The following is a 15,000-nucleotide window of genomic DNA, read 5'->3' on the forward strand; positions in this document are numbered from 1 at the left end:
CAAAAATGTTAGAATTAAACAATGTGTAACTTAGGATCAGAAATATTGCTCCCTCCAAATACAGATATCACGAAACGGTACTTTACAACTAATCATTCACAGATTTACATTTTTATATATAAACAAGCAAACACACGCACATCCACATATATGTATACATAAAATTACACGTATGTTTGTGTGCATGTATATATGTATGCATGTATGTATGTATGTATGTATATGAAAGTATGATTCCTATCACGGGAGCAACAAAGTGATTTAAAGCATAGACTGATTATTTGGCCATGATGAGAAATTGAAACAAGCAGTAGTTTCAAGATTGTACGAACTCTGAGGTTCTAATCACTAAATCACTGATATAACGTTATCGCCAGATGAATGCTTAAGATATAGATTATTAATGAATCCCAGTCAACAAGAAAAAAATAAAAGATTAAACTGTCGTGAACAAACTTTTAATTGTTTATAGTAGTGGTTGTTTTAATGTCAGTGACTGAATTCTTTATTATGTTATCGTAGTGAAGTTTGATTTAATTTTAACGTTATTGTGGCTTCACATCTATTTCAAAATAATTTTTTTGTATATTTTCGTTTTATTGACGCGCTAGTATAACTGATACTGACGAAAATAGGAAAATTAGACTACATGTATTAAGCTTTATTGTTCCTGATCAGGGGAAAATGAAATATTACTACATGGGAACGCCAGCATATATTACCTAATATGTACTACGAGAATATAATAGATATTTTAATACTATGAATCTAATTTTAAATGACATTTAAAACTAGTCAGAAAATGTAACAAAACGAATACGGTATAAATTAGAAATACTTACGCTAGTTGTCATATTTTTATGTATGAAATTTTATTGCCATTTACACTATCAAGCAATTAGATGATAGTTATGAAGTACTGTTGAAAATGAAATAGTCTTCCTTCATCTATTCGTAAAAAAAGTTAATGAAATATTTACGTGTAAATATGTCTTGGTGCTTACATGTTGGTCAAGACTATCCTGGCTACCCGATCGTCTGGATAGGTGAGTGTAGGGGTAACTATCCTGACCAGGGGATAACCGACCCTCCAGCAGGTCATGAGTTGAGGGAGGGGGAGGCGTCGGGTCGTCCAAGTGGATGATAGGAGACGACACCCGGACGTGCTCCAGACTTTCTTGGCTAGGCGATCGCCTCGAAACCACTTCCCCGAAACTGTCCCGACGCAGTCGAGCCCTCGATATCGTTCTCGTGCCCTCTCTCTCGTCACCTGAATCCCACCGGCCGCGACCGCCGATGCTCAGGTCGCGGGCGTCCACGTCGCTGTCGGTGGCCGCGTCGGAGGTACAAGAGAGGGGATCCTGAAGTATGTCCTGGGCGGGCGGCAGACCATCACAGCACGTACAGGCAAGGTTGTCGCAGGATCTGTTGTGGGCGTGGAAGGATCCTCGTCCGGGAGGTTTGGGAGGCTCGCTGGCTCTCCTGAGGGCAGCAGTGTAGGCGGCCTGTTGCTGGTGGTGGGGAGGATGATGCTGTTGCAGCAGCTGGAACCCGGCAGGAGGAGGAGCTTCACCTGATATGTTATAACCCGCCGAGATATTGGCCAGCGCATTGCTGTTCTTTTCACTGAGTGTCTGATAGTTAGCTTTGTTGTTAATTATCTTTATATCACTGTTTCTTTTCCCTATTAATAAAGGTATCTTTTCCCCACTCTCCTCATTGTTCAGCGGGGTGTACAGATTTCGAGGCACTTGGCTGTACTTTTCGCTCCCGGTGTGTCTCAGACTGGTCCTTCTGTAGGGACACACTTCGCCACCACTCACACTCGAGGATTTAGCACTCACTCGATAGTCCGGCGGCTCCCCGGGCGGCATGACCATGTACTCCGTCATATTCGGAGGCGGAGGGGCGTCCTCTAGCGGAGGACCCACATCGATCTCGTCCCGGCTGTAACGACGCATCCCCTGCAGGCTGGTCCTGCTGGCTCGTCGCTGCTGCATCAAGTTCTGCTCTTTCTGCATCATAGTGCCGCCGTAGTCGTGAACGTAAACGCCGCCGTAGCCGGTGAAAGGGACGTTTTCTTTCTCCGGCATTGGCTCCGGCTGCGAGAGGGAGAGAAAGAGGGACTGGTTCATCGGTGCCACCGTGGAAAATGAGCGTCATTGGCAAGGGCAGCGAAAGAACGAAAGTTATGTAGTCACTAAGCTTATCTTAGTCTGTTACTGTACTCTCTCTTTCATAAATACACACCTGTATGCGAAGAATCTCTCTCTCTCTCTCTCTCTCTCTCTCTCTCTCACTCTCTCTCTCTCTCTCTCTCTCTCTCTCTCTCTCTCTCTCAAATGTGCATTCTCATTCAGTGGTTTCGACCAATCTGTTGTTGTTTCAGGCAAACTTAAATTAGAGAAAGGTCATGAATGCCTGAACGATTTGCTGGCAAGGAAAATTAATTTTCAAAATAAGATTATAAGTATTTACTTTACAAACTAAACTTCATTCCAATATAGGTTATGTATTTTTATAATATACTTGAAAATGTAATAGAAAAAAGATTTTCTTACATGTTGAAGTGCATTTCCTATAAAAGAAAACAATGAATAATTCCCTTCTTTCTGTACGAGACTATATAAAGTAATAATTTGGCATTCTGTTTTCTTCTGGCAACGAAACATTATTGCTGCAGGTGCCTTTTGACATGAAAAGAGTCAGGTCACCTAATGAGAATAATGGCACAAAGAATTTCCCTGAAAGGGCAAAACGAGGGACTGAATGAGAGAAGGTCATTTACGAATGAGAAAAGGAGAGTTATTTATGATGACTATACGGCGGGTGGAAAAGGAGTCGGCCTTTGAGGGTTCACGTCACAATGAAAAACTAGATCAGATGTTGGATTATATTGGCCGTAAGAGGAAGAGGCCTTTCTAAATAAAGATGAAATGATTCTTAAGGGAAGAAATAGAGGAGGCCTTTTATGACCAAATGAGAGGAAATCCCTCTTATGGCAATAAAGTAAAGAAAGGACTTTTTCAAGAATGAGGGAGAGACCTTATCACGGGAAGGGAGATAGGGAAAGTTGAAGAACTCTTGAAATAAAAGAGGAACGTGCATAGAATAAAACAAACACGTCTGAATAGGAGTCGGGGAATGGAATATGATATCGCAGAAGAATTTCTATTTTCAAGTATAAGGAAAGCTTTAGGTATTTCTTTTAATTTGTTATTTATGTGCATGAAATGCTCGAAGAAATATTATGACTTATCCACATAAATGCCTGCAGAACATAACGCTATAACTCGACTATATATCGTCGCAGATGTGTGGGGAAAGAGGCTGAGATCAAGGGACCCCATCCCCCCAAAATTCTGATTGAGAATCCGGAGGGTAAAAGGATAGGGTGCTCAGACGCAAAGTAAAATAATTCGATACTTTATTTCTGGTCTTTAAGTGGTTATGGGAGGGTGTCTGCTTGATTTGTACTGTATAAAATTACTCTGCTTTCTGAGTCAGACTCTTTCCCTTAATTCACTTTGTTATATCATACGTATTAATTAATTCGTCATCTTATATTAATTATAAACTCTTTTATTTGAATGTTCACTGATACATATATACACACACACACACACAACATATATATATATATATATATATATATATAATATATATATATATATATATATGTGTGTGTGGTGTGTGTGTGTGTGTGTGTGTGTGTGTGTTTCTGTGTGTGCGCGTGCGTGCGTGTGTGCGTGTTTGTGTGCGGGTGTGTGTATGTGAATATGTGAATGTATATCAGTTGCGTTAAAGCCAAAGAGTTAATAAACACTATGTATTTTCGTACCTGTGGTAGCGGTGGTTGAGTATTCATATGTGACTGAGGTACGGTTTCCACTGTAGCAGTGTGTCCTATCAATCCTCCTCCCCCTCCTCCAGGCACAACAGGTGCCGTTGACGTTACTATACCTCCCCCTCCGGCCCCTCCGCCTTCTAACCTGAAGGAGACACTCTTGCTGGCCTCTCGGGGCGTTTGCAGCGGCGAAGCGAAGGTCACCCCACGCCTGAGGTCACCGTTAGAGGTCAACTTACCAAATTTTTCACAAGAATGGGGGCTTGTTAGAGCACCCATTACACGAGGCAAAAACCAAATGGAGTTTAATCTTTTCTAATGGAAATGTTGTCTAGAATAAACACTGAGATCAACCAAATGAATCATTCTAAAATAGTTTATACTTAATATTGTGAGAAGGATGGTTTTTAGATAAAAACAAGAAATGATTTGAAATTTCCTGGTAAATATATTGTCAATGCAATTGTTTCCTCACTACTCTCAGCATTACTAAATCAACAAATTCTTGGATAGTTTGCATTGACATGAAGATTTACATTAAAAACAAGCAGTCTTCAAAATTTAGTAACTATCGGAAATTTAATACATTTTAGTCGTGTGTTATACACTCTAACGAACGAAGCAAGAACACTGAACATGGAGCCAGTAACAGATACATTTTATTACTAGTGAATTCTTGAATTTAGAAGAGGAATCTAACAACATTTCATAAACAGATGCAACTTGTTAAAGGCAGGTAAGAACACAAATACATTAGTCTACTCACCTTGAGCGTACTACAAACACATGTGCAATGTGAAATGTCAATGCAGTCTACCCAATAAGTGCATTTAGAAAAAGTGTGAAGCGTGGATACAGAAACCTTAGTAAGTGTGTGAAAAGCTGACGAAAAAAAGGTGCAGAGAAGATAATTCTTTAGAGATTTCCACTTGCTGTAAAAAGCAAATCTAGTACTGGAGTTCTCAAAAGTTTTTTACTTTCACGTACATCAAATAACAAGGAACCACCTACGAGTGGTCTGTAAAAATATGGGTAAATTATTCTATTGCAAAGTGATGAAATAATTTTGCCTAGTGTATCGGTGTATATGAATTCATAAAAAGGTTCGAGAGAGAGAGAGAGAGAGAGAGAGAGAGAGAGAGAGAGAGAGAGAGAGAGAGAGAGAGAGATAGAGAGAGAGAAATTTCATGCAATCAATAACTATGCTTCTTGGAACATGTTTATGTATACTAATCGATTTCTGCAAGAGGAATCGTTCTGAGACTTGTGTACTTGTTCAATAATCCGTTTTTCTGAGTTATGAAAATAGTGGAAGGCCATGCCTAATTTGAGTCCTACAAAAATAAAAGGAATGCGTACATAATATTATAGGAGTATGACTTAAAAATAAAGCGAGCAGAGCGGATATAGCAACAGAAATGCAATTTAGAAAGAATGAAATGGTTTGCAAACACGTTGATTGACCATAGGATGTTTGATGATTTTAATTTGATTAAATGATTTTAATTATATATTAAAAGATATATTAAGTTCATCTGAAATAATAATCCTGGGATTCAAATAATTGTAATATATATATATATATATATATATATATATATATATATATATATATATATATATATATATGTATATATATATATATATATATATATATATATATATATATATATATATATATATATGCTGCCAATTGAAAGCTTTCACCGTCTTTGTAAATGCTGGTGAGATAAAATACACTGAGCGTCCCGAATGTTAGTGCTGATCTCGTTGCTTAATTAATTGGCTTGATTTTGACTTGTTGATATATTTTTACTTTGTTCAGAAATTTTATCGCAACGATCTTTTTCTGATAAACGGACTCAAACATTACAAGTAAGGAAATAATCTTCATGAGAACTGCAGTGCTACAAGAATCCATTCCCCTTGAAGTGGTGAATGATAAGAATAGTTATTTAAGTGCTACATCAAGGTTTATGATAACAGAAAAATTGTTCTAGTCTATGCGTACCAAAACAAGATTTAATTTATGCATAACTACAAATAATTAAAATATTTACAAACTACCAGAATCTCTATCAATATAAAAACTGGAATAAATAAGAAAGGAATTGAGATGCAACAGCTAAGCCAACACTACACTAAGAAGGAAATGTATGTAAAATATACGCAGTCAAAGAACTCAAATAATTTGGTGCTTCTTACCATAAGCAGAGGTATGTCGAAAATCAGCATGCATAGCAATCATTCATTCATCGGGTTAAAAAAAATGGGTAAAGAAATTTTCTCTGGGGTAGGTGAGTGTCAGTGCTTGTTTTTCGGGAAAGGGGAAGGTCCAACAGCAGCAACACAGAAGTAAAGCCGGAGAAAGATGAGAAAAGCAGCAAAAAACCAGCAAAGAAGGCTAGATAATGAAGGTAAAGGATATGGACTGCGACACAGACATATAATAAAAAAAAAAAAACAATTCAAAAAGCATTTTTGTAAAACAAGAAATATTTTCCATTAAAGTTCACTTTGGGGAAACTATTCAAGTTATGGGAAAATTTTGATTTAAAATACCGAGATAAACAATACAGAATGTAAAAAAAAAACAACAAGAAATAATTCAAGTGAACCAACACACAAAGACCCTATATTTCATTTTCATAAACTGTGAAAGGTAAAAGAAATTCAATATAGAATTACACTGGTGTTAGGTTCAACAATGAAGTTATTGAAAAGGATTACCAAATGATCAATAATAACAATAATAAGAATAGTACAATAACAACAATAATAATAACTAACTAATAATAATGATAGTAATAATAACAATAATAATAATAATAATAATAATAATAATAATAATAATAATAATAATAATAATAATAATAATAATAATAATAATAATAATAATAATAATAATAAGAGAATCACAAGATAAAATGAGATAGTGAAACAATAACACGTTTCTTCGAGTATATATAATAAAGGGGTAAAGAAGCAAGAAAAAACCCTTCTGAGAAATAAAAGCAAGGCATAGTATAATATGAGAAATTTACAGTGTATGAAAAGGCCATGAGAAATTAATAAGGCGAAATTAAAAGGTAAGGTGGCAATAATCACAAATAATTTACAATCAGGGATACCAGGAGAAGTAAATTAAAAAATAATAATCGTTACACTAGGTAAAAGTTACGCACCTTTTACATACGAACGAAAAATGAGGTGCTCCAACCGGAGAAAAATCTATTAACACTTTTCGTCTCATATCTAAAAAAAATTTAATACCCTGCATAAAATATCACATAACAATTCCAAGCTCTGAAGAAAGTTCAGTTAAATGCTGACAAAGATTAGAATAACTCGAATGATAACAGAAGAGAAAATTACTGAGTGTAGAGCAAATGTTAAAATAAAAGATTATTAAGGAAAAAAGCCAATGCAATACTTCATCTGAATGCACTGATATCAAGTTGGTTGAGATAATTACCGTTACCTTTTCAACCATAGGTGAACCCCGTTTTGATAAAGATTAAAAACATTTTAGCAAATTGGATTGAGAACTTAACCACCATCACTGCTTAATCAAATAAGGAATGGTCATGTCTGATAAAACAAAATTCTCGAAATCATGCTGAAAATTCATCAGAATGCATTGTTGCGTTAACCTTAAAAAGGCGCAGATAATAGGATAATAGGAAGAGCACCCGACCCTCGCCGTCTGCGCCTTCTGGAGTCAATACTCGTCCAGGAGGAAAAGCCCTCCATGAATACGGCGCAGGAGGTCTTTTTGTCCCCGACCTGCATGCGAAGAAGCGCACCAGTACAGACAAACACCGCTATATCACCGCCCGAAAACGCCCCAATTCAAGATCATAACACTGAAGACGACTTTAACACTATCAGTAATATCAGCAGTGACGTCACGCAGCCATTGACCAATCAAAATGAAACCCGGTGGACACCACGTAACAGAGAAGATCGGCACGACTGCCGAGCATGCGCTCGGGAACTGGTTTGAGCTCACAGCCAGGCAGCCAATCGTAAAGCGGCTCGCTAGTCGTTAGCCAATGAAAAAGCAGCGGCATGAAGACCCTGCTTGCTTCATTCCATCACCTACCACCGCCTAGAGCATGTATGAAGTGCCAAACGAAACGTCGCGGCCTCTACCAAAGAAATCGAATTTAACGTTACTCCTGATAAAATCTATGGGTTATACCCTGAAAGTTTGACTACCGCCTCCGACATTTTTTAATAAAATTAAAAGTAACTTTCATAATTACCTATTTGAGACATACCAACCTTCGGTGCGTTACTCACCAGTTTAAGCAACAATAAGAAAACTATAATTAGAAAAACAGAGAAGAACCTGCATAAAAGTAATGCAGCTGAGACAGCAATTACTTTTAACAAAACATGTTTAAAAGAGGGTTTACTTCCAGCATAATTATTATTATTATTATTATTATTATTATTATTATTATTATTATTATTATTATTATTATTATTATTATTATTATTATTAAGCCAGTGACATAAAAGAAAACCAATTGAACGGTGGAAATTGAATATCTATTAACACAAAGACAGATTACCCCATATATAGAAAAAATAAGAAAGAATTATACATAATTGAACTGGCTAAGCGCGGTTGGGAGATAAGGTAAACGAAGATAAAAAGCTGGAAGCAGAAAAGAAAAATCAGAGCGAAAAACCGAATAGGAGAATAATGCAAAGACCACCTGGGAGACAATAGACTTCACAGATAAAGCACAGAGGGAATATGCCAAAATAAAAGAAACCATCAGAATCATTAAACCATAAATTTTATGTCATATTATGAACGCATGTGAGTTTTAATCATATGAAAGAGATGTTACCTATTTTAACATTTACTTGTCATTTATTTGTTTTTTCATATTTATGATGCCTAATTATCTTCAGGATATTTTCTGATTAATATTAAAGATTGTATAGTTTATAGATTATGGATAAATTTAATGCCATTCTCAAAATAATGAAGCCAACATTGAAAACTGGGGGAAAATTTTGAAGATTTTGAAAAATGGTCATGGTCAAAAGTTTTATATGGAAAATGCAAAAAATAAGCTTCTCAAAAATAGCATTCCATAAAAATATCAGACGAAAAAAGTTTAAGCAATATTTCTTTTTATATATGAACCCTTTTATTGAGTACCTTTTAAAAAAGAAATCAGCCATAAAGCATAAGCCGACAATGTGGAAAACAACGAGAACACAGCAGAGAGAGAAAAAGAGGGGGGAAACACGAATAACGAAACCAAAGGGAGAAGTAAACAGATGTGAGAGAATAGATTTGTTGACCGAGAGAGAGAGAGAGAGAGAGAGAGAGAAGAGAGAGAGAGAGAGAGAGAGAGAGAGGAACGGAAGATGAAGACTGACCGCGCTGACCGGTCTAGTGAGAGTGTAGCCGTCGCCACACCGGAAGCGGGCAGATGGTGGTAGTGGAGGTGGTGGTGGTGGTGAGTGGTGGTGGTAGAAGTGGTAGTAGTGGTGGTGGAGAGGGAGGAAGACACACACGGTACGCGCATTCGGCCTGGTACGTACTCTGCATCTTGGGATGTGCCCGAGCAGAGCGACGTCAACTCGGTGGCTTCCGTCGTCTCCGTCACGGAAGGACCTGTCCCGGGAGAGAAAGAGAGGAAGGGCCAGGGACCCTAGGTCAGTTGGTGGTCGTTTCGACAGTGGGGGAGTAATAGTCGTCTTCTACAAGCGACATACACACTAATGAGCTAGGTCGTCCAAGATTTGTCTATAGTCATGGGTATTGTTTAATGTTTTTTTTTATAGTATAGCTGGCAGGTCACCCGGATAAGAAAAATAAGTTAAATATTAATTTCCTATTCTAATCATGAATTCTGGTGTGATCTAGTGTGCTGTGTAGCATGTGTTTTTCTTTATTTTCGATTTAATCTCTGTGGTTTATTTTATTTACAATCCAATCTATATTTTTTGAATTTTTCAGAAATTTTTATCAATCTATAAAAACTTTCTTATTTGGAGTAACTTAAGAGACGAAAAACACGTCTAGCTGCTCATAAATTGTCAATGTATAGTGAGGGATTTAACGAAAATTTTACTCTGATAAATTTCAAGTTCCTGCATTTTGGCAATTATGTTGTAAGCTAGATATCTGAGGCAACGAATAAAATGAAAAAACCTGAGGAGGAAAATGAAAAATACATAAGGACTAAAGTGGCTGTCCAGTTCGTTCATAACTACCACTGAAAAGAATGAATCTGTGGTCGCACCTCAGTTTTGGGGTGTTTAGGATCATAAGAGGTTTACAAAACTACAATATGGATTACCTCCTGTTTAGAGTTTGTCTTTTGTTTTCCTCCATGATTTTTGTTCAACTTTCAATCAAGATCACATCATCATAATTTCTGTTAACAACGTAGGTGTGCTTGCTTGCGTCAGCGAATAAGGTGATGTGTCTTATCTTTACATTTTGGTTGCGCAAAAATACTTCTTTATGCCATCATTTCTAATAATATTGTCAGATAAAGTTGCATAAGGATGACAAGTTCAACGACTAGGTTAATCAAATATATATACTAATTGCACATCAACTGTCTGTGAACTGTAATTATATACCATGACTATTTTAAAAGTGAATTCATGTTAATTCTAAATAAGGTAAATACATTTTGAAAGATCTATCTGAACCTACGTCCATGAAGTACTTTTTAAAAATATCAACTGAGAAAAATATAAACTGTTTTCAGCAGAGTCAAATGTGAAGCCACGATAGAAACTAATCGCTTATATATTTAAATAAATGTGCTTAGTGAAGCGAAAATAACCAATTTTATACTTATTTATACAATTCCGATGAGCAATATGGTTTCAAGTAAATTTGGGATTCTGGCAGCACAAGTCCAGTAATTCTTCTCTAGCTTGTAATACAAAAATAATTAGAAGAGAGTAACGGGCAATAAGTACATCATGCGAAAGTTATAAGGTAATATTAGTGACCTTATGAAGACTAAGCCCACGATTTATGCCATGAATATGGTAATTCATGTTGGGTTTTCATCCCGAGGAAACGAGCAAATAAGCGTATTAATAACCTCCTTCCATCTCTGATCCTGAATAAACTTGATTAATCTAGCATTTCTTAAGAGGTAAAAGAAAAGCCTCGTAAAAAAAATCAGCTTTAGGTCTCGGCTTAATATTAGTGGCTCATCTGAGGTGTTTCAAAATGACGTCACGTTAGTTTAGTATGCAAATGCCGTAATTGTTTCGATACGCAGAGGAGATGAGTTTGCATTATAAAACGATGTTTTTTCTCATAGTATTAAAAAAATCTGTGTTTAAACTGGCAGCATACTTACAAAACAACCTGAATGGTTAAACTGATTTAAGTAGGATATCTACCTGTTGATAATGAAGAAAACGAATGGAAAAATATAAATAATTTCAAAGGTATGTACCTACTCGTTTTGTTAGCCCTTCGTAGCCCTATATATCATGTCTCAGAGAAGTCAATACAACAATTTTGCTATTCTATGATGTTTCAGAGGATTTAATATAACTACTTTGTTATTCTAAAAACCTAACAGACAAAATTACTCTTAGAATAAGAAATACAAAGCATACAGCCAATGCCATTACAAAATCTCTCCAAGATTCCACAATAACTACTTTCTAAAGGAACTAATTCCATGCTATACTGAACTGGGAGGCATTCGAGGAAAGCTACGCAAAGGTATCTGATACCATGACTTCTGGAAGCAAGCAGGATGAAGCATGAATTCAATACTTATGCTCAGTTCACCTTTGCACAATGCGAAGCATCAAGAGCAGCCTCGAGATACACGAGAGCAATAATGATCAAGCTATACAAACAAGAGTCTAGAAGATCATCATCCTTGGTTTCGTCTTGTCAAATGACAGGGGACCAAGCCTTCGGGGACAAACAAGGAAACAAACATGTCAGCAGTCCTTCGGGTTACGAAAGCAAGGAAACGCATCCATGCCCGTGCAACTCATTCAATTTTACATAACTTTTGCAACTGATTTGTCTTTTTGAGGGGGAGGGGTGTCTGGATTCATTTGATCTCACAACTTTATGCAGAATTCCATTCCCGTTTTGCACGCAACTTTACTCGCATACAGTGAGGCTATATCAAAGGTCAAACGGTGAAGAGTTTGTTGATTCTCCCGATGTTTCAACCCATCATCCATTCCAACTGATGAATGTTGGAATACATCACCGTGAACCAGTGAACATAATGAGTTTCTGTCGTCCGTATGGCCGTGCAGTCAATTCAAGTGTCTTTCAGCCAGGAATCTGTATACGTGTGTCAGTGAATTAATGTGTACTTGGTAAAGTAGGTTTCCTAGCATAATTTTCCTTCTTTTCTGCTCGTCATGGTAAGTCTGTTCTTCAGTCTGATATTTCTGTATCTAGTGTTTTCTACTCTCTTTCTCTCTCTCTCTCTCTCTCTCTCTCTCTCTAACAGATTGTAAATTTCATCTACAAGGTTTCGTATAGTCCATTCTCTATACCTGAAAGAAACGTCTTACCGGTCCTTGGCCCACCTTCTATCCTGATTCTCTCTATGGATCTAGGTTTCGATGGTCTCCTGCCGACTCGTGAGTCGTGGCCCTCCACTTCCGCCAGCGCTTCGTCTCCTAACTGCTCTATCAGCATCTGCAAGATAATATTCACACAACAAAGTGAATACACACTCATTTTGGAATGGGAAATTGTTACAATAATTAAGCGTTAATGTTCCTTGGTACGTTGTAATCAGTAAAGAAATAAATGGAACCTCCCAAGCATCGTTGGTGTTAGAAGATAATTCTTAAATTGAAAAACAAACTAAGCGAAATAACCAACTTATGACAATGAAAATAGAGAAAAATCAACAAAAAAGAGAAAACATCACGAACACTAGTTCCTCTGTCCAGCGAAAACGAAAATAGATCGAACAATGACGCAGCCGATACAAAAATAAATAAATAAATAAATAAATAAAAAAACAAGACGCGATTTACTTGTAACTCTTGTTCCCTCTCTCTGAGCGTGCGAATGAAGACTTGTCTGTCACTCTCCGCTTTTTTGATTTGCTCGTGGAGGTCGGATACGTCAGAATCACTGTCGGCACTTTTCGTGGGCTTCATGGAAGGCCGTATCTTCGGTCTCTCCATCGTACCCTGAGGATTTCGTCGAAGCTCAATGATCTGGAAAACAAATATAGAAAACCGTTATTGGAGAATCTTCCAAAGGCACAGCAATGTTAGGCGTGGCTAATCAGCTGAGGACTGGCTAAAGGAAAATCAAGTTTTCACGGTATATTTGTGGGAAATTATGATCCTCTGATTTTGGTATGTGTGAGCTACATCTTAATGAAACTAAATGTATATTTTCCATCAGTTTTGAGGACATCTTGATATTGAATATGCAGCTTTCTTTTAGATGTATTTTATGTATACAGCGGAATTCAGATGATATGCAGAAAAAAAGTGTAAAAACAAAAATCTAGAGAAGGACCGAATTTGAAACGGGAATCTAAACTTAAAGGGAAAAGGGGCTAATAAGTAAATGCTATATTTATTACTTAAAAAAAAATTGTTCTCACAATGAAGCTAAACAGGTAATTATCTCGTAAGTATTAAACTACTTAATAGAATACTTATGCGTGAAAATTTATGAAAAATTCAACGGGAAGAAATAATTGAGTAATATGCAGGTAAAGAAATAAGATAAATAGCAAACAAGTATAGTATCATCCACATACAGTAAACAAGGACTAACTGATGATTAGTAAAATGTGTAATAAAAAAAATTGTTCTTCAGATTATAATCAGATTATATCGAAAAATTTTTAGTATCCAGGGATTTTAATATATTTTTTATTTGACAAGTAATCGTAAATCGAGTTACTATTACTACAAGAGCGATCCAATACGAATATTTACATATTACAGGATTTAGGTAAATCTATTTAACAATTTAAAATATCGTTTGAATTATTTTGATTTGAAATTAAAAGTAAGTATATCTTAGTTTTACCAGACCACTGAGCTGATTAACAGCTCTCCTAGGGCTGGCCCGAAGGATTAGATATTTTTACGTGACTAGGAATCAATTGATTACCTAGCAACGGGACCTACAGCTTATTGTGGGATCCGAACCACATTATATCGAGAAAGGTATTTCTACCACCAGAAACAAATTCCTCTGGTTCCGCGTTGGCCGGGCCGAGAATCGAACTCGGACCACCGAATTATTAGCCGAGTGCGAAGTCCACTCGGCCAACGTGGGACTTGATTTGATTTGAAATTAATCCGGTGATGTGTGAGAGTAATGAAATAACAGTTCGGACATCAATAGGGCAAGAAATTAAAGTCTTCGAATCAGAAATACACATACACACACACACACACACACACACACACAACACACACACATACATATATATATATATATATATATATATATATATATATATATATATAAATATATACATATATATATATCATATATATATATATATACATATATATATAATATATATTCATATATAGTATATATATATATATATAATATATATATATATATATTACATATACGCGCACACAGACACACACAGACTACACACACACACACACACACACAGACACACACAGACACACACACACACACACATATATATATATATATATATATATGTGTGTGTGTGTTGTGTGTGTTGTGTGTGTGTGTGTGTGTATATATATACATATTATATATATATATATTTTATATATATGTATACTATATAATATATATATAATTAACATAATTATATACGATTTACATATATATATATATTAATATATATAATATATATATTATTTATATTATAAGAGTGTAGTTTTGTGCTTTTGCTAGTGAGCGTGATGCTATGGCTTTCTGGCCCCTTTGTCATCGTTCCCTGTCTTATGTCAGGTGTATTAGTACGTGCTTTTCCGCAGGGCTTAGAGACCATCATCAGGTTCCCCTTCGTCCCTTGTTGTTATTATCCTTCCTGAGGAGCCAAAGCACATTTGTAACTTGGTTAGAGATCTGCTCCCAATTTCGGCGAGATGTGTTCCATTATTTACCAAAGGTCGCAGTCGTGCCTCAGGTCTGGAAA

General features: G+C 36.3%; 1 protein-coding gene across 1 annotated transcript in view; it reads right to left on the reverse strand.

The window, feature by feature from the left end:
• Nucleotides 1-15,000, reverse strand: part of LOC135206695 (uncharacterized) — a 197,476-nt gene that overhangs the window by 8,221 nt on the left and 174,255 nt on the right. The window contains 5 exon segments of the mRNA XM_064238117.1: nt 1,005-2,102; nt 3,842-4,058; nt 9,254-9,491; nt 12,404-12,530; nt 12,878-13,063. Of these exon segments, the coding sequence (XP_064094187.1) occupies nt 1,005-2,102; nt 3,842-4,058; nt 9,254-9,491; nt 12,404-12,530; nt 12,878-13,063 (1,866 nt within the window).

The sequence above is a fragment of the Macrobrachium nipponense genome, chromosome 31 (assembly GCF_015104395.2).
Source record: "Macrobrachium nipponense isolate FS-2020 chromosome 31, ASM1510439v2, whole genome shotgun sequence".
Classification (NCBI taxonomy): Eukaryota; Metazoa; Arthropoda; class Malacostraca; order Decapoda; family Palaemonidae; genus Macrobrachium; species Macrobrachium nipponense.